Source organism: Gracilinanus agilis, chromosome 3 (assembly GCF_016433145.1).
Source record: "Gracilinanus agilis isolate LMUSP501 chromosome 3, AgileGrace, whole genome shotgun sequence".
In the NCBI taxonomy this organism is placed as follows: domain Eukaryota; kingdom Metazoa; phylum Chordata; class Mammalia; order Didelphimorphia; family Didelphidae; genus Gracilinanus; species Gracilinanus agilis.
Genome location: NC_058132.1, coordinates 67,324,141 through 67,344,637, shown reverse-complemented (window position 1 = coordinate 67,344,637; position 20,497 = coordinate 67,324,141). Strand labels below are relative to the sequence as shown.

The following is a 20,497-nucleotide window of genomic DNA, read 5'->3' as shown; positions in this document are numbered from 1 at the left end:
TCACAGATCCCTGACCCTTTCATCCAATCCCAACTGATGGAACATCTACCTGGGCCACAAGGGGTACTTCCTCCCATCCTCCCAGTTGAAGGTTGTTAAAATCAAATGGCATTTGTAAAGATGAAGTCTCACCTTTCCTTATCAATCCCAAGTCTTGGGGGAGTAGGGGAGGGAGCGAAATATCAACCATACACAGCCCCTGTTTGGGGGACACACACACACACACACACACACACACACACACACACACACACACACACACACACACATANACACACACACACACACACACACACACACACACACACACACACACACAAAATCCCCAAAGCTCGAGTTGTGGCTGCGGGAGTTTCTTCTAGATGGAGGTGGAGACCCTAGATGGAGGAAGCAGAGGATGGAGACCCTAGTATCTCCTCGAGCTCCTGCCATCTCTGTTCCCACCCCCACCTGTCTAAAACTCCGTAGTGGTGACCTGGGTCACTTCCGAGTGGAGCTCGGCCCCTGGGGCTGCCCGGGAGGCCGGGCCCAGCTCTAGTCAGGCCGGCCTGGGACCTTCCGAGGGCGAGCAGGTGGAGACGCGTTCACGGATGGTGGCCTCCCGGGCCCGGCTGAAGCTGCTGGGCTCCCGATGGGGCCCCCGGCGGAAGGGTCGGCAGAACTCTCGGAAGCAACGCTTGAAATTCTCATCCAAGAAGGCGTAAAGCACGGGGTTGAGGCTGCTGTTGGTGTAGCCCAGGGCGATGCACAGGTGCAGGCCGGCCACCACCAGCGGGTTCCTCTTGTCGATGTCCACCAGGGTCCAGACGATGACAAAGACGTGGATGGGGGCCCAGCAGATGATGAAGGCGGCCACCACCACCAGCACCATGCGCGTGATGCGCCGCAGGTTGCGGTCCTTCTCCTTGGAGCCGGAGAGCAGGCGCACCGTCCGCAGGCGGAGGATCATCAGCCCGTAGCACACGGTGATGACCAGGATGGGGACCACGAAGGCAAAGATGAACACGCAGATCTTGGTCACGGTGTCCCAGTACCAGCTGGGCTTAGGGAACCGGAGCATGCAGACCACCATTCCGTCTGGGTGAGGACAGAGGGGAAACAGAGGGAAAGTTAAGCGATCCGTCGAGCGATGGCCATTCCCCAGAGCTGGATTACCCAGGGTTCCTTAGACACGAGCTTTGGGGGGAGGAGCCAGGGGGGGTGGACGGGCCAGTGTCCTGGAGAGGAATGGCCTCCTTTCCTAGACTCGGGGTCTGGAGGGCAGGAGAATGAGGACGGGGCTTGGCTCAGCAGGATCCACCTACTAACCAGACCGCGGGGCACGGGAGAGTGAGGGGGTGAGCCCAAAGGCCGAGGGAGCGGGTGGCTTTCTCAATTCTCGCGAGAGTTAGGACAAAGAAGGGGATGGCAGATGGAGTCAGTCAGTCAACTACCGCTATTAAGCGCCCATATTATGTGGGCTATGACAGGAACGTGTTGCCTCCGAAATGATCTCGGTAATTTACTTAAAATAAAATATTTTTTGTATTTTTCCTTTATATCAACTTCATCTCAAAAAACAAACACCAAGCCATTCTCTTTCATGTGCCTTACTCAGAGAGCCATCCCTTGTAACAAGGATGAAAAAGATTGGGGGTGGGGAAAAGGCATTTCAGCAAAAGCAACCAACACAGCTCCGTCTGATGACATATACGACATTCCACAGCCATAGTCCCCCACCTCTGTAAAAAAAAAAATGGGCTCGAGGTGGACTTTCTCCATTTAGGCAAAGGTGAATTTTCTCAATTCTTGGGAGAAAGGGCTGGGGCAGCAAGTTCTCTCGATGCACTAAGACTTTGGGGACATTCTGAACATGCAAAATTAAATGGAGATAATGGTTTGTTTTCTTTTTTTTTTTAAACTCTTATCTTTTGACTTAGAATTAATACCATGTAAGGGTTCTAAGGCAGAAGAGCAGTCAGACAAGGCTGTGGGAGTTAAGTGACTTGCCCAATGTCACAAAGATAGGAAGTATCTGAGGTCAATTTTGAACTCAGAACCTACCAGCTCTAGGCCTGGCTCTCAATCCACTGAGCCACTTAGCTGCCAGTAAATGGAGGTAAAATTTTCAGAGGAAGCCCCAGTTATTGGAGGGATCAGGATAGGGCCTCCTGTAGGAGGTGGCATTTAAACTTTTTGAAGTCCAGAGAAAGAACTGTTGGAGTCATCTTTCCATTGGTGTATTTATGGTTTTGTTTTGGGGTTTTGGTTATGTAGGAGTGTGCTCTTATAACAATGAACAATATTCAAGTGTTTTGTGTGGCAATCCAAATAAAATTTTTAAAATAAATAAACTTTTTGAAGGAAGCTGGAGATTCTAAGGAGAGGATGTGAAAAGAGAATTCTCAGGGCAACTAGGTAGCCCAGTGGATTGAGAACCAGACCTAGAAATGGGAAGTCCTGGGTTCAAATCTAGCCTCAGACAATTCCTGGCTGCGTGATCCTGGGCAAGTCACTTGACCCCCATTTCCTAGTCCTTACTGCTCTTCTGCCTTGGAACCAATACATTTATTGATCCTAGAATGGAAGGTATGGGGTTAAAAAAAAAAGAAAAAGAAAGAAAAGAGAATTCTCAGCAAGGCAAGGTTCAGGAGATGGGCCAACAGTCTGTGTAGATTCTCTGAGATGCCAATATGCTGAGTATTCAGTGAGGAACAGCAAGAAGGCTAGTTTGATAGGTTGTCTGAGGGTGAATAAAGTGTTAATAAGACTGGAATGGTAGGCTGTAACCAGGTTTGAGGAGGGGTTTGGGGGCTGAGCAGAAGTGTTTGTATTTGTGACAAGTCACTTAACTGCCATTGTTGCCTTGGAACCGATACACAGTAGTGATTCTAAGATGGAAGGTAAGGGTTTAAAAATAATAATAAAATAAAATGTGTTTGTATTTGATTCAAGAGAGGATAGGAATGGCCTCTATGCTAGTTGCCTTATGCTGGCATTCAAAGTCTTCCACATTTTAGTCCAACCTGCCTTTTCATCCTTCCTCATTATTTTTCTTTTTTTTTCCTTATCCTATATTCTCTATACTTTTGCTAACCTAGCATACTCATGAAAAAATATACAACCTCCTCCTTTCCTTGAAGAAATGGGAGAACATGGGTATGGATCATTGTATAAGCTATTAGACATAGTCACTGCCTTGATTTTGCTGACCTGAGGAGTTGCTGTTAATGTTATTAACAAAGTAAAGCTGGCTGGGGAAAGGGTTTATCTGTATGTGATTATTGTATTCAAATAAAAGTCATCAATAAAATTTTAAATAAACAAACTAGAACACATATAAATAAAATAAACTATACTATTCACTAAAGAAAAAGAGGCAATAGGGAGCCATTGAAGTTTAAGGGGCTGTTTGTTTGCTTCTCAGTACAGTCACCTTGAAGGACAAAAAGGAGGCCGAGGACAGGGATCAGTGTGTAGAGAGAGTCTGGGGATGCCACCTCACAGACTGCTCTCTTCAGACCTTCACAGGACAGTCTTTTCAGCTCAGAGGCACAAGTGATTAGACCCATCCTCTGTAAACAGATCGAATGCTCCATTAATCAATGACGTGATGGGGTGGGGGACATTTTCTAGCTATGTGACTCTGATCAAGTCACTTAACCCTGTTTGCCTAGCCCTTGCCCTTCTGTCTTAGAGTTGTTGATAAGACAGAAAGTAAGCGTTTAAAAAGAAACAAAACTGGACAGGGTCTAGTTCAGTGCCTGTAGGTAGTAGATGTTTGGCTTTATGGTGCTAGTAACGGGACATACTGGGGCTCAGGGATATGGGGGGACTAATCTCTGACTGGGGCTGCTCTCAGATGCTGCCTTGATCTTCTTCCCTCCCTCCCCAAGTCCCCCACCTACTGAACTCAAGTGAGCCGGGCAAACAAGGTTGCTGGCTGTTGAGTCATCATCATTGGGAGTTGGGGAAAGGGCTTAGCAGTGGCAGTGGCCATCAGTCCTGCCCCCCTTCTCCCCATTGCCTTCTGAGATGAGCTCTGAGAAGATTCATCCCAAACCAACCCCTGGCTCCCCATATTTGGCAAGGACAGCAGCTTCGACTTCGGCATCTGAGCCATTTTTTACCAAGACCTAAATGTGGGCATGGTGGGGAGGGTTGGGGTGAGGATACAGGGAGTGTCCTTCCTCTTTGGTTCCCATCAAGAAAGAATAGAGTCTGGGGCAGCTGGGTAGCTCAGTGGATTGAGAGCCAGGCCTAGAGACGGGAGGTCCTAGGTTCAAATCCGGCCTCAGACACTTGCCAGCTGTGTGATCCTGGGCAAGTCACTTGACCCCCATTGCCCACCCTTACCACTCTTCCACCAAGGAGCCAATACACAGAAGTTAAGGGTTTAAAAATAAAAAAGTAAAATTTAAATTAAAAAAAAAAAAAACGAATAGAGTCCCTTCAGGAAGGGATGCTAAGGTGATACCAATCAAGGAGGTTGTCCTGAGGGACAGGAAAACACTCAAATAGGTTATACAAACTCATAAGATCTTGGAGTTTAAAGGTTCTTGGAGAGCATTTAGTCTACCTATTCTGCCCAGTGGGAGAATATGCTGTCAACAAATGGTTATCCAGCTTTGACTTGAATACTTCCAGTGACAGGGAACTCATTTACATAGCAAGGCAATGAATTTCCAAAGAAATATTGGGAATATTCTTCCCTAAGAGGAGAGATGATTGTCTTTCCCTCTGTCTGTGGCCCATTAGGAGCCATCTTGGCTCTCTGTCCAGTCACTCTGGTGTGACACTTGTAGTGGGGTCTTAGGGACTTCTCCTTACCCCCCTTAGATAGGTGAGGAGCCCCACAGCCTCCTCTGTTTTCTTATCCCTTGATAAGTGGCCAGTGACACTGACCTCCTTGTTCCGCAAACAAGACTCACCATTTCCTAACTCGAGCATTCTCAATGGCTCTCCTCCAGCCATGGCATGCCCTCCCTCTTCATCTCTGCCTCCTACTTCCCTTCAGATCCCAGCTAAATGCCCAGCTTTGGAGAGAAGCTTTTCCCAATCCTTCATTCTAGAGCCTTCCTTCTGCTGACTACCGTCACGTTATCCTCTATGTGGCTTGTTTGTCCATACTTGTTTGTGTGCTGTTTTCCCCAGTAGATTGTAAACTCCTCAAAGTCAGGGCTTGTCTTTGGCCTTTTTTCATATCTCCAGAACTTATCGACGTGGCCGGCACATATATGTGCTCAGTAAATGTTTACTGACTGACTAGCTGGCCAAGATTCATTCTACTCCCATGTCTCCCTTCAGCCCTATCCTGAAGGACCTGCCACTGGGCTTGTTCAGGATAGAGAGATAAGTGGTGGAGTGAAATTAGATTATCACAGCAGATAGGAAGAAAATCACTAGAGCTATCCTGAGGTGCCAGGTGGCTCAGTGGATAGAGAGCCAGGCCTGGTGTCGGGAGGATTTGGGTTCAAATTTGACCTCAGATACTTCCTAGCTGTGTGATCTGGGCAAGTCCAATACCGTTTTTCTGCCTTGGAACTAATATATAGTATTAATTCTAAGACAAGAAGGTAAGGATTAAAAAAAAAAACTTTTCTAAAGAGCCAGTGTAATGTTGTGGAAAACTGAATTCAAATCTTGCCTCTGATCTTTACTAGCTGTCAGTTAAAAAATATTTATAAAGCACTTATTGGAGGCAGCTAGATGGCATGGTGGATAAAATGCTGGGCCTAGAGTCAGGAGGACTCGTCTTCCTGCATTCAGATCTGGTCTCAAACACTTCCTAGCTGAGTGGCCCTGGGCAAGTCACTTAACCCTGTTTGCCTTGGTTTCCTCATCTATAAAATGAGCTGAAGGAAATGGTACACCACCCCAGTATCTTTGCCAAGAAAACCCCAAATGCATCATGAAGAGTCTGACATGACTGAAGTTACTGAACAACAACAAAAGCACTTACTATGTTCTAAGCACTGTGCTAAGATCTGGGAGAGGCAAAGAAAAGTAAAAGATAGTCCCCACCCTCAAAGAGGGAAGCAACGTGCAAACAGCTATGTACAAACAAGATGTAAACAGGACAGATTGGAAATAACCAACAGAAGGAGTGGCACTGGAATTAGGGGGAATCAGCCAGAAATTGTGTAGCCAGAGGGAAGTCTCTTAACTTCTTGGAGCCTCATCATCCTATCTGTGAAGTGGGTATGAGTCCTTGCCTTGCAGGGTAGTCATGGGGGCCAAATGAGGTCATGTATGAAGGACGCTTTGCACCATTTAAAGCACTGAATAAATGTCAGTTCTCATTATTCTCCCCTGGAAATGGCTCAGAGAGATTTCTGCCCAGTTGGGTCTCAGGCCTGGCCAGGTTCTATAGCTGAATTATTAAGTCTGAAGTAGGATTTGAACCTAATTCTTTCTGACTCCAAGTCTAGCCCTCTCTCTACTTTGCAACAATTAAGGGATCCAAAAAACTGTCTGTTCATATCTTTTGACCATTAATAGACAAATAAGTAAATTTGTAAAGCAAAAAAATTTTAAGTGTGTCTGATGAACCAGTCAGTCTCATCATTTTTTTTTCTTGAACTCAGCTCCCCACCCCACAAGGTCTATTACCCAAAGTTGGGCTTTTCTGGCACCTCATCCCAGAGTCTAGGTTAAATAGTCATTCTAGCCACGCACCTTAATCTAAGAGAAACTTCTCCCTCCTTGTCCCATGGGCAAGGGCAGAGAACAAGCCTGCCTTCAGAGGATTTTCAAAGCTGAAGACAAAGAAAAGGGGATTCTCCAGCCCCTTACTGGCCAGTGCTCTGCCTCTCGGGGATCACTGATACATATGCCTCCCCGACCAATCAATAGCATTTACTTATCAGTCAAGCATTCTTATGGGTCAGTGTTCTGCACGTTCTCCCTGACCACCATGTGGAGCCCAAATTCTCTCTGCATCCTGACTCCTCACCACCACCCTGGACACTTCCAGCAACAGGGAACTTCCTGTTAACGAGGCAGTGCATTTCCGAGGGGAATCTGGGGAATTTGCACACTCACCCCGGGCCTGGGTCACAGCCATGATCATGATGGGCACCCCGATGCCCGAGGAGAGGATCCAGATGCAAATGTTGATCAGCTTCGCCTTGGCTGGCGTGCGGAAATCAAGGGCCTTGACCGGGTGGCAGACGGCGATGTAGCGGTCCACGCTCATCATGGTGAGGGTAAAGATGCTGGTGAACATGTTGTAGTAATCGATGGAGAGGACCACCTTGCAGAGCAGCTCCCCGAAGGGCCACGTCTCCATCAGGTACTTGGCACTCTGGAAGGGCAGGGTGCTGGTGGCCAAGGCATCGGCCAGGGCCAGGTTGAAGATGTAGATGTTGGTGGCTGTCTTCATCTTGGTGTATCTGGAGAGGAAGAAGCAACCAAAGGGAGCCTTCTCACTTTCCCTAATTGGCACAGGTCTGGGGGACGTTTGACCAGAGGAAAGAAGAGGAAGAGAAGGAACCCAGAGAAGAAAGGTTTAGGGCTAGAAAGAACCTTCCAGCGTCATCTAGGCCCCCACTTTACAGCTGAGGGAATTAAGGCACAGAGAGGTTAAGTAATTTGCCAAAAGTCACAGAGGTAGTAAGAGGTTCAAATAACTTTTTATTCTTGCTGGAGGATGGCAAAGGGTAGAGTCTGGAATACTCTTTGCCATTTGTCTGGACTCCTGGGAATGTACCTGGCTAGTTCTCAGGGAAGCAAACCTAGAAAATGGGTCCCTGAGTCCTTTCCTCTATGAGGTGACATATCTCAAGGTGGGGAAACAATTCACATAAGGGAGGCTGAATGGGGCACAAAGGAAATAGCACTAGTTTTAGAGTCTGGGACCCTGCGTTTGAATCATAGCCTTTCCATTTACTATTATCTGTGTGACTACAGACAAGTTATGTCACCTCACTCAGTTTCCTCATCCATAAAATGAGGAGATTGAACCAGATGGTTTCTGAGGTCTCGTCAGACTCCTATAAACATGTACCCAATTGGCCTAGAAATCTCATTGGATGGATCAAAAACTGGGCTTATGTGAGAACCAGGCCTAGAGACAGGAGGTCCTAGGTTCAAATCTGGCCTCAGACACTTCCCAGCTGTGTGACCCTGGGCAAGTCACTTGACCCCCATTGCCTAGCCCTTACCACTCTTCTACCTTGGAGGCAATACACAGAACTGACTCCAAGATGAAAGGTAAGGGTTTAAAAAAAAACTGGGCTTATGCCCTGACACCATCATTTCTAAGATGCAAGTCTGACTGGACAAGACAATCAATGTTAATCAAAAAACATTTACTAAACACCTACTAAATGCCAAGCATGGGCAGGTAGCTGGCACAGTGGATCAGAACACTAGGTCTGGAGTCAGTAAAACTCATTTTCCCAAATTCAAATCCCAGCTTCTGACACTGCTAGCTATGTGGCCCTGGGCCAGTCACCTAACCCTATGTACCTCAGTTTCCTTATCTGCAGAATGAACTGGAGAAAGAAAAAGCAAACCATTCCAACATCTTTGCCAAGGAAACCCCAAATGAGGTCTCAAAGAGTCAGATATTACTGAAAAATGACTGAATAACAACAACAAAGTGCCAGGCACTGTTCAAGGTACTGGAGGTCCAAACAGCTAGGAAGTGTCCGAGTCCACATTTGAACCCACGACCTTCTATCTCTAGGCATGGCTCTCCCTCCACTCAGCCACCTAGCTGCCCTCAAGGTCATTTTTTTTAAGAGGAGGAAACTGAAGACCAGTGAAGTTAAATGACTTGTCCAAAATCGTTCAGAAAAATAGAGCAAGGACTGAAACCTATATCCTCTTGACTCTAGATCCAGTGCTCTCTCCACTGGGCCATACTGTGTCTTATAAATAAGTTCATTTTGCAACTCTCTTGAAAGGATCTGTAGCTTCATCCATGAGGGTCTTCCCTCCACCCATGCAACCCACAGCCCTCATTGGACAGCCTGGCCAAACTTACTGAGTTCTGGTCATAGGAGCCGAGATTTAGACCTGGAAGGGATTTGAGAAATCATTTAGCACAACTTAACTAATTTTTTTTCAAATTCATTTAAGCATGCTGCATGCCATTTTTGTTTTCCACCTCACTGTCATTTCTATATATGGTACCCAGGAACCCTCTAACATCAAATTTTTCTTTGAAGCAAAAAAAAAAAAATAGTTCAGACAATCAACAGAATGACAGACTCGGATCCCCTCGAATTCCATGGCCTTTCTATTGAAAGGAGGGAGATTTCATTGTCTGATTCACAGAGGCATTCGACCCCATCCCAGCATTTCACCAGGGAGGAAAGTGAGGTCTACACAAGTGGAGAGGCTCATTCCAAATCAGAGATGTACCATGGATACCCAGCCTATTACCAGCCTGTGCTCCAAGATTCTCCAGTTTGATGAGACTTCAAAAGCTTAGGGACCAGTAGCACAGCCTTTGAGGGTCTGCAACACAGTGAGGCAGAGGAGACTACAATAGAGAATATTACCTTGATTCTCCCTTTATTTCACAGAATCTGGCCTGAAAGATTCCTTAGAGGTCATCTAGACTAACCTGTAACTAAATGGGAATTTCTTATACAACATTAGTCAAATGTAAGCCCCTGGAGGACAGGGGATTGGTTCTTTGAATCCCAGTACACAGTGCTTTGCATGGGATAAGCATAATGGATTGATCAACAAAGAGAGGTCATTCAGCCTCAGCTTAAAGACCTTTGTGGGGGGGGGGGGGGAACATATTTCTTTCCAAGGTAGTTCATTTAACTTTTGTACAAAACAAAACAAACAAAAAGTGTCACAATTAGAACAATGTAATAGAGGGGCAGCTGGGTAGCTCAGTGGATTGAGAGTCAGGCCTAGAGACGGGAGGTCCTGGGTTCAAATCTGGCCTCAGACACTTCCCAGCTGTGTGACCCTGGGCAAGTCACTTGACCCCCATTGCCCACCCTTACCACTCTTCCACCTAGGAGCCAATACACAGAAGTTAAGGGTTTAAAAAAAAAAAAGAACAATGTAATAGAAAGAACAGAAAACAAGAACCTGAACTCTGTAATAAAAATGACCAAGGCTGAGCCCAGGCAAAGCATCAGAAACTGTCTTCTTCCCCTCTTTGCATAGTCTATGGCTATGGAATGCTGCAAACACCATCAGACTCAGTCCACGTGTTGGTTGGTTTTGCTAATCTGCTTCATTCTCTCTCTCTTATTCATCATTATAAGGGCTGGCTACCAGGGAGGAGAGAGCAAGGGAAATATTCAGAAATTAAGGTGATGGTTGTTTTTTTTTAAAGGCTAGAATTTTAAACTTTTTTCATGTATTACAGGATTACAAATGCAATCCTGCTTCCTGAGATAACAGATTGTGTTTGGAAGGGAATTTAGAGTTCCTCTAGTCAAAATCCTTGTATTTAAGAGAGGAGGAAATTGAATTCCAGAGAAGTACATAGAATGACTTAATCATATTGCCTCAGACAGTAAGTGGCAAATCAGAATTTGAACCCAGGTCCTCCTATGTCATACCCACTACTTTTCCCCCTGTACTATCTTACCTCCTCCTGTCACTTCAACAGCGCCAAGCTCGGGACACAGCAAAGCAAGGGCTCATTAAAACTTGTTGAATGAATAACTCCAGATTGCTGAACCTTCGGGCTCTTTCTGTATGATGTTTCAAAGGACTTGATTGATTTCAGTTGTTCATTTTTTTTTAAACTGCATTGACTAACTCAACCCATTGTTGGGCAGACAGAGCATCTGTCCCATTTCAGTCCCAAAATAGCCATCATTTGCTCTCTGGGACCGCAGAGAAAGGCTTTTGCTCCAAGAAAGCACAAATATATCAGCATCTTTCTCCAACGTCTTGGAAAGTCGGCTGCTTTCAGCTGTGCACCAAATCACAGCTGTGTGGGATGCGGCCTCAACCCCACAGCTGACTCCTCGGATTTCTTTTCTCTTCCACTGAACAATTAGATGCCTTTCTATTTCTGCTGCTTTGATTCATGTTGGATCTTTCAATTGCCACAGGGGGTTGGGACCCTGGGAATTATGGGATTCATTTTCTTTAGCTAGTCTAATTTATTGGGTTGTGGTTGGATTTGTTGTTGTTTTTTTAAATATTGCCAGGCTCTAAAACTTAAAAATATGTGTTTATAAAAAGTCTTGTCCTTTAGCTATGAAGAAAATAGGCTTACCCCACCAACTAGGCATCAAGGGCACAGTGGATAGAGTGCTGGCTCTGGAGTCACTAAGACTGGCATTCAAATCCTGCCTTGGATACTTACTGGCTATGTGACTGTAGAGGAGTCACTTAACTTTTTTTGTGTCTCAGTTTCTTTATCTGCAAAATGGAGATGATAATAGCACCTACCTTTCAAGATAGTTGCAAGAATCAAACATAATAATATATACAAACTACACTGCAAACTCTAAAGTGTTATATGAATGGGAATAATGATTTCTTGTGGGGTGTTTGGTTTGGTTTGGTTTTTTCAGTACTGGGGATGAGTGGCACCAAAGCTGTCCTTGCTCTGTTACCTTGTACCCCTTCAGACCAGTGGAATATACTAGAGCAGGCTTAGCGATAAGCGTTAATGCCAGTCCTTCTCTACAATCTCAACTGCATCCATCAAAGTGAAGTTCTAATTCCCTTTTTAATGTATTTGCGTAAATTGACCCTCATGTCTGGAATATATTCCCTCTTCAGATATACCTCTTAATCACCACCTCCTATACAAGCCCTTTAAAAAAATTCTACCTTTTGTCCTAATATTAATTCTAAGATAGAAGAATGGCAATTGGAGTTAAGTGACTTGCCCAGGGTCACACAGCTAGGACATGTCTGAAGCCATATTTGAACCCAGGTCCTCCCAACTCCAGGCTTGGTGCTCTATCCACTGAGATACCTCTTCTAGCTATTTATATCCCCTCACTCCACTTGCCCCTGCATTTACTTTGTATATATTTTTGTAGAAAAGACAGTCTAGTCTAGTGGACCAAGAACCAACTTCCCTGAAGAAGACCTGAATTCCAGTACTGCCTGGGACTCAGAAGGATGGAAATAAGAACCTAAGCAAGTCATTTAACCAATTACTTCTACCCCAGGAGACTCCCTGAGGTTATAAATTGCAGGACTGATCCAGATCTGCCTTAAAAGATAAAGCTCAAAGGGCAGCTGGGTGGCTTAGGGGACAGAGTGCCAGGCTTGGAGTCAGGAGGTCCTGGGTTCAAATATGGCCTCAGACACTTCCTAGCTACATGACCCTGAGCAAATCACTTAACCCCCATTGCCTAGCCCTTATCACTCTTCTGCCTTGGAACCAAAACACAGCATTGATTCTAATGAGGAAGATAAGGGTTTTAAAAAGGAATAACAGGGGGCAGCTGTGTAGCTCAGTGGATTGAGAGCCAGGCCTAGAGACAGGAGGTCCTAGGTTCAAATCTGGTCTCAGACACTTCCCAGATGTGTGACCCTGGGCAAGTCACTTGACCCCTATTGCCTACCCTTACCACTCTTCTGCCTTGGAGCCAAGACTCCAAGACAGGAGGTAAGGGTTTAAAAAAAAGGAATAACAAAAGGTCAATATAAACAAGCAGTCTTCAGATGAAGAAAACAAAACTATCAACAATCATATGAAAAAATGTTCTAAATCCAGCCCGACTAGAGAAATGCAAATTAAAACAACATTGAGGTATCACCTCACATCTATCAGATTGGCCAATATGGCAGTAAAGGAAAGTGATAAATGTTGGAGGGGATGTGGCAAAATTGGGACACCAATGCATTGTTGATGGAGTTGTGAACTGATCCAACCATTTGGAACTATGCCCAAAGGGCTATAAAACAGTACATACCCTTTGATCCTGTAATACCACTACTGAGTCCATATACCAAAGAAATCATAAAAAGGGGGAAAGGACCTACTTGTATAAAAATATTTACAGCTACTTTTTTTGTGGTGGCAAAGAATGGAAACTGAAGGGATGTCCATCAATTAGGGAAAAGCTGAACAAACTGTGATACATTATTAGTGATGAAATACTATTGTGTTATGTAAAATGATAAGCAAGATGATTTCAGAAAAAAATGGGAAGATCTATGTGTGTTGATGCAGAATGAAATAAGCAGAACCAGGAAAACACTGTGCATAGTAAAAGACTTAGCTACTCTCAGCAATTCAAGGATCTGGAACAATTCAGAAGGACTTATGATGGGGAATGCTATCCACCTCCAGAGAAAGAACTGTTGGAGTTCTTGGAGTTCTCTGCACAGCAGAACATACTATCTTTCACTTCAGTTTATCTGTGTTTTTATTTTGAGGGTTTGGTTTTATATGAGTAATTTCTTACAACAATGACCAATATGGAAGTATGTTTTACATGATAATGCATTTATAATCCAGATCAAATTGCTTACCCTCTCTGAGGGAGAGAGGTAAGGGGGAGAAGGTAGACAATTTGGATCCTATAACTTCTGAAAAAGTGTGTTGAAAATTGTTATTACATGAATTGGGAAAATAAAATAGCTTTGAATATAAAAAATAAAAATAAAAAAGAAGGAAAAAATATAAAGCTCTTCCCTGGGAGTTCCCTGCACCATTGGTATCACAGGTCTAGTAAACAATAGATGTTTCAAAGATACTGATTTGTGTCCATCTTTTCTCCTCCTATGGGAACAAGCTCTTCACGGGCAGGGGTTGTTTCATTTTTTTCACTGTGCCCCCAAGAACCTAGCAAAGTTCATAACCACACACATAGTAAGGGTTTAGTAAATATCTGTTCATTAGCTTGCTCCCATATTCAGCAGCTCATCAAGAGTGAGGAATCTCCCTTTGGTGGTCGTGGACCACCTTCATGGCTTCAGGTTTGGACTACCACAATAGGCATCTGGGGCCAATCTCCTCGCTTCCTGCCTTTCCCCACTCTGTTCCATCCAGAGTGCCAAAGAGATAATCCTAAAGCACAGGTCTGACCAGCTCCCACCTCACTATTAAATCATCTCCAGGATGGATTAAACCCAGAATCAAATAGAAAAGCTCCCTGTTTGGCTTTTACAGGCTTTCCTAAGCTGGCTCCTCCTTCCCTTTCCAGACTCCTTCCACCTACAGCATGTCCAGTGGCACTGGCTTCCTTGCTTCTTCTTCAAACGAGACACCCCATCTCCTGACTCCTGGCATTTTCTCTAGCTGTCCTCTATGTGTGAGATGTTCTCTGTCCTTACCTCTGCTTCCTGGCTTCCCTGGCTTCCTTCATATCCCAGCTAAAGTCCCACCTTCTACAAGAAGCCTTTCCCCATCCTCCTTAAAGTTAGAGCCTTCCTTCTGAGATGATCTCCATTTGAACCTGTCTATATCTTGTTTGTCCATGGATGTTTGCATGCTGTCTCCTCTAAAAGACTACAGTTCAAGGTAATCTTCCAAGTCACCCACATTTGCATCCTAGTGCTAATCCATCAGATTCATTCAACATATCCAATTTGTTGCAAACAATCAATTGATATTTTTGAGTGTTGACTATGTGCCAGGCACCATGCTAAATGGTGGGGATACAAAAAGGCAAAAGATAGTCTCTGCCCTCAAGAAGTTGATAATCTAATAAAAGAGACAACACATAAACAAATGCAAAGCAAGCTATATATATACAGGATAGACATTATTGTTTAACCATTTAGCCCTGTCCATCTTTTCGTGACCTTAAATGGAGTTTTCTTGGCAAAGATACTGGAGTTTTGCCATTTGTAGAAAATAATTAACAGAGGAAAGGTACTAGAATTAAGAGAGGTTGAGGAAGCCTTCCTAAAGAAGGGAGGATGTTTAGTTGGGACAGAAAGGAAATGAGGGAGGTCAGTAGTTGGAGCAGAGAAAGAGGACATTTCAGGAGAGAAGACAGTCAGAAAGAATGCCCAGTGTGCAGAGCAGTGAAGTGTCTCATTCCATGAATAGCCAAGAGGCTAGTATCACTGGATCAAAGAATATATGTTGGAGTAAATTATGATTAGACTGGAAATATAGAAGGGGGCTAGGTTATAAAGGTCTTTGAATGCCAAACAGAGCATTTTGTATTTGATCCTGAAGGCAATAGGAAGTCGCTGGAGTTTACTGAGTAAGAGTAGTGTTGTGATTGGACATTTGCTTTAGGAAAATCACTTCAGTGGTTGAATCGATGAGGAATTGGAGTTGGGGGAGACTTGAGGCAGGCAGACCTACCAGCAGGCTGTTTTAATAATCCAGGCATGAGGTGATGAGAGCCTGCACTAGAATGGACCGATGTCAGAGGAGAGAAAGGGGTGTATCTTAAAAGTTGTTACAGTCTTATCTTTTCTACATTGCTAACATTTCTCCTATATGCTCCCTTCTCTTCACTTATACAACTACCAATGTGGTCCTCATCACCTCACACTTGGATTTCTGCAATAGCCTGCTAAGTGGTCTCTTTGTCTCAAGTCTCTCCCTATGCCAATCCATCCTTTGCACAACCAAGAAAAGTAATTTTCCTAAAATGCTGGTCTAATCATGTGGCTCAACTATACTACAAACTCCAGTGGCTCCCTATTACCTCCAGGATCAAATATACAATTCTGTTTGGCAATGAAAGCCCTTAACTATCCTGCCTCTTCCTATCTTACCACCCATCTTACACTTTACCTTTTTACACTTTTCTTATCTATCCAGCAATATCCACCTTCTTGCTGACACCCTCCATCTCCAATCGATCTCCTTTTTCCCTGACTGTCTCAAATTCCTAGATTTCTCTTCATCCTTTTTTTCATTTTTTAAATTCTCTAACTCAGTTCAAATCCCACCTTCTGCAAGAGGCCCTTCCTGGCCTCTTCACCCCCATCCCTCCTCTGAGATTACATTCTGCCTACCCTGTATATATCATACATATACATAATTGTTTTCATGTTCCCCCCCCATTCCAATGTGAGTGCCCTGAGGGCAGAAACTGTCATTTTGCTTTCCTTCACATCTCCAGTGCCTGGCACACAGTAAATGCTTTATTAATGCCTGTTGCTTAATTGATCTTATAGGAAAAATGATTTATTATAGCATTCAGAAAACTTATCATATCGTTTAAATCCAATCTTATGTGATGAAAGGTTGTCCATATCCAGAATGTTGTCGGACCCCAGAAATTCTCCAGGAATGCTGGAAATGGCTATGAGGTATTTGGGGTTCCTCCAGGTTCTGGATCCACCAAAATCATTCTTGTTTGGGGTTACCACACCCAGGTCTACCCAACCTTGTGTTTTGGTTTACTGTGGCTCATGTGCAGGGCACCCTTGTCTAAATCCTATATGATACAAACCTTCCAGATTCTGGACGAGAGGGAGCCATGCCTTCTTTCTAGGTTGCTCTCCTCTGCCAAATGACCTAATTAAATTTCTTTCTAAAACTATTTTAGATTTTGGGGTCTATTTTCATGAACCCTTAGACCCCTCCTCTTCTAGATACACCCCATCTGTGGCTTATGTCAGCTCATTCAAAGTCCACACTCCGTTGCTATAGAATGGAGGGTGAGGTAGAAAGAAAATTAGGTTATATTTTTTAATCACTAGCAGCTCTCTTTCATGCCCTGAGAGCAGTCTCTATAGTTACAAAGCTCTTTACATATATTATCTCACTTGAGCCTGCCAACAGTCTTTCAAGAGAGGTAGGGCAGATTTTATAGATGAAGGAACTAAGGCTTACATGGGCTAAAAGATTTACTCACAGTCACACAACTAAAAATGGCACTGCTTGGACTTGAACCCAATTCTTTGGACTCCAAGTCCAGTATGCTTTCAGCTGGATCAGATTATATTCCTTCTCTATTAGGCACCCCCTCTACTATCTGTGCAGGACAGCTAGATGGCACAGTGGATAGAGTACCTGGCCTGGAGTCAAGAAGACTCATCAAATCTGGTCTCACTTACTAGCTGTGCAACCTTGGGCCAGTCACTTCACTCTGCTTGCCTTAGTTTCCTCATCTGTCAAATGAGCTGGAGAAGGAAATGGCAAACTGGTCCAGCATTTCTGCCAAGGAAACCCCAAATAGAGTCACAAAGAGTTAGATACAACTGAATAAAAACAACTATTATTTGTCCTAACATGAGCAAGTCACGCTAATGGGCTTCTTCTGATTTATCTAATTCAATTCAACATATTTCTTTACCACCTAGTATGTGTAATCAACTACTCAACAAATATTTATTAAGGGCCTATTATATACAGGCACTGGGCTAGGCACTAGGGATATACAGACAATAACAACAAAAATCTCCCATTCTCAAGAAGCCTACTATCAAGGGAGCCAAAACACACACACACACACACACACACACACACACACACACACATAATTGCTTACATATTTGTATTGTAATATATAAGATTGCTTGCCATCTCAGGGAAGAGGATGGAAGAGAGAGAAAGAGGAAGGGTGAGAATTTGGCTCAAACTTTTAAAAATGACAGTTAAAATTTTTTTTCATGTAATTGAGGAAAGAAATAAAATATTTTTTAAAAAGAAGCAATATGTATATTGCTGTTAGGATATATTAGTATGTATATGTATATATATCTTTATATATAAAAGCAAATAGGAGGTAATTTTTTTAGGAAATATACTAACACGGGAGGGGGAAATTATGTAGAAAATGCTGCCTAAGTACCTCCTTGAAGAAAATTAAGGATTCTGCAGTGGAAGTAAGAAGTGCATTCTAAGCATGGAGACAAGAGATGAATGTTGTATATGAGGAACAGTAAGGACAATTCGAGTGGACTGAAAAGAACATGAAGGAGAGGAATATGTCATAAACATGGCATATTCAATTAGATCCAAGTTGTGAAGAGCTTGTAATGCCAAATAGGAAAGTTTTATATTTGATTCTAGAGGTGATGGATAGAAAGCCACTAAAGTTTAATGAGAATTAGAGTATCCAAGTTAGAACAAATTAGAAAATCACTTTGGCAGCTATATGGAGGAGGAGTTGGAATGGGGAGAGACCAATCAGGAGGCAGGAGATTAGGGACATAAAGAAAATAAAAAACAACACAATCCCTACCCTCAAGGAGATTATATTATATTGTCATGTGTCCAGAAAGCTGTCTTTTCCCCCCCAAAATCAAAGGTTTACTGTCTAATTCGGCCCTTTGGGATCATTCAGTTCTCTCTTCTTGACAATCCTCTTTAAACCTCAGGGATATCTACTTCCGATTTATACAGGGGTAGATTACCAAACAATTGCTCTCATTTCACACACCAGCAAGATTTTGGTTAAGATTTTGCAAGCTAGGCTTCAGCAATATATGAACTAAGAATTACCAAAAAAATAAAAAGCAGATTATTTTCAAAAAATAAAAGCAGAGGAACTAGAGACCAAATTGCCAACATTCACTTGATTATGGAGAAATCAAAGGAATTCCAGAAAAACATCTCTGTCTCCTTCATTTAAAAGCCTTTGACCACATGGACCATAACAAAATGTGGCAAGTCCTCAAAGAGATGGGAATATTAGGTCATCTTACTTGTCTCCTGAGGAAGCTATATATTGGTCAAGAAGCAACAATTAGTGGTTCAAAGTGAAGTGAGCAGAAGCAGGAGAACATTGTACATAGTAACAGTAATATTATAGAATGAACACTTATGAATGACTTAACTATTCCTAGCAATACAGTGATCCAAGAAAATCCTCAGGGACTCATGATGAAAATGCCATCCATCTCAAGAGAAAGAATTGATGGAGTCACTTTTCTTTTGTTTGTACAACTTCTCTTTCACAAAAGGACTAATATAGAAAGATGTTTTACACTGTTACCCATGTAAATCTATATGATATTGCTTGCTGTCTCTGGGAAGAGGAGGAAAGGGAGGAAGAAGGCTCAACCTTTTTAAAATGAGGGTTAAAAACTGTTTGGTTTTTTTCATGTAATTGGGGTCAAAAACTGAACATGAAACAACTGATTGGCTTAAGATCAGAAAATAAGTGCTACAAGACTGCATAGTGTTAACTTATTTATTTAACTTATATGCAGAGTACATCATGTGAAATGCCAGGATGGATGAATCAAAAGCCAGAATTAAGGTTGTCAGGAGATATATCAACAGTCTCAGAAATGTAGATGACACCGCTCTGATGGCAGAAAGTGAAAAAAGAATTAAGAAACCTCTTAATGAGGGTAAAAGAAAAGAGTGTAAAAGATGACTTGAAGCTTAATATCAAAGATCATGATATCTGACCTCATTATTTCCTGGCAAATAGAGGGAGAAGAAATGGAAGCAAGGTCAGATTTTATATTCTCGAGCTCAATGATCACTGCCAATGGGGATTTCCCACCATGAAAGGAAAAGATGTTTGCTCCTTGAAAGGAAAGCTATGGCAATTCTGGACAGCATGCTAAAAATCAGAGATATCACCTCGCTGATAAAGGTCCCTATAGTCAAAGTTATGGTTTTCCCAGTAACAAGTATTGGCTGTGAGAGTTGGACTTAAGGAAAGCTGAGCTCCACAAAATCAACAACTTTGAATTGTGGTGCTGGAGAAGATTTTTGAGAGTCCCTTGAATAGCAAGGTGGCCAAATCAGTTAGTACCTAAAGAAATTAATTCAGACTGGTTACTGGAAGGTCAAATACTGAAGCTGAGGCTTAAATAGTTGGGCCACATAATAAGAAGATAGGATTCATTGGAAAAGACCTTGATGTTGGAAACACTGAAGGCAAAAGGAGAAGGGGATAGCAGAGGATGAGGTAGAAAGATGGCATCATGGAAGCCCTGAACATGAGCTTGGACAGAACTCAGAAGATAGTGAAGGACAGAAAGGTCTGGTGTGCTATGGTCCATGGGGCCATATTCAGAAGAAAAAGAATGAGGTGGGACAGGAGGAAGGCCCTTCCTCTTAGTCATTAAAATGCTAATACTTAAAAAACAATACAATTGCAATAAACATTCATATATAGGTCGGGCTTACATGATTTTTCAAACAAAACTGAGGTTTTTCTTTTGTTCCAGCAATAGGGCTTTTCATTCTCTACAAAATGAAGCTTTGGAGCTCCAGGGCCACCACCCCCTTTGCCCTCATGTTACCCTCCCTCTGATCTCTGCTCTAAATGGCAGCTCTGAGCTTCAGATCAAGCTCTCTTACTCTTCCAAATGAATCTCATCAGCAGGGAGTCTCATCACCACTACAATTAGTGTTCTTCTGGCTTTGCTTTCTCCCTCTTACCTGGGATCTGCAGCTTTACATGATTGGAGTGTGCCCTTCATGCTTAATTGACCAAATACAAGAGCCTTCAGAGAGCTGTGTATGTTTAGGAGCCAAGAGGGAGAGTCTGCATTATAAGGAGAATGAATGCTGGGACATGCCCTGCCCACTGAGCTTGCAATAAGAATTCTTTCTCCGGGCAAGTCCTGAGCAGCTGGCTAAGTGGAGATGATATCTTTATATGGAAGGAAGGAAGGAAGGAAGGAAGGAAGGAAGGAAGGAAGGAAGGAAGGAAGGAAGGAAGGAAGGAGGGAGGGAGGG

At 43.3% G+C, this 20,497-nt stretch overlaps 1 protein-coding gene across 1 annotated transcript in view; it reads right to left on the bottom strand.

The window, feature by feature from the left end:
* Positions 1-538: 538 nt before the first annotated feature.
* The window catches only part of OPRD1 (opioid receptor delta 1), a 57,875-nt gene continuing 37,916 nt past the window's right edge, over positions 539-20,497 (bottom strand). Inside the window, exons 2-3 of the mRNA XM_044671402.1 lie at positions 7,024-7,373; positions 539-1,077 (exon numbers count right to left, since the gene is read on the bottom strand). Coding sequence (XP_044527337.1) covers positions 539-1,077; positions 7,024-7,373 — 889 coding nt within the window. The remainder of the gene's footprint in view (positions 1,078-7,023; positions 7,374-20,497) is intronic.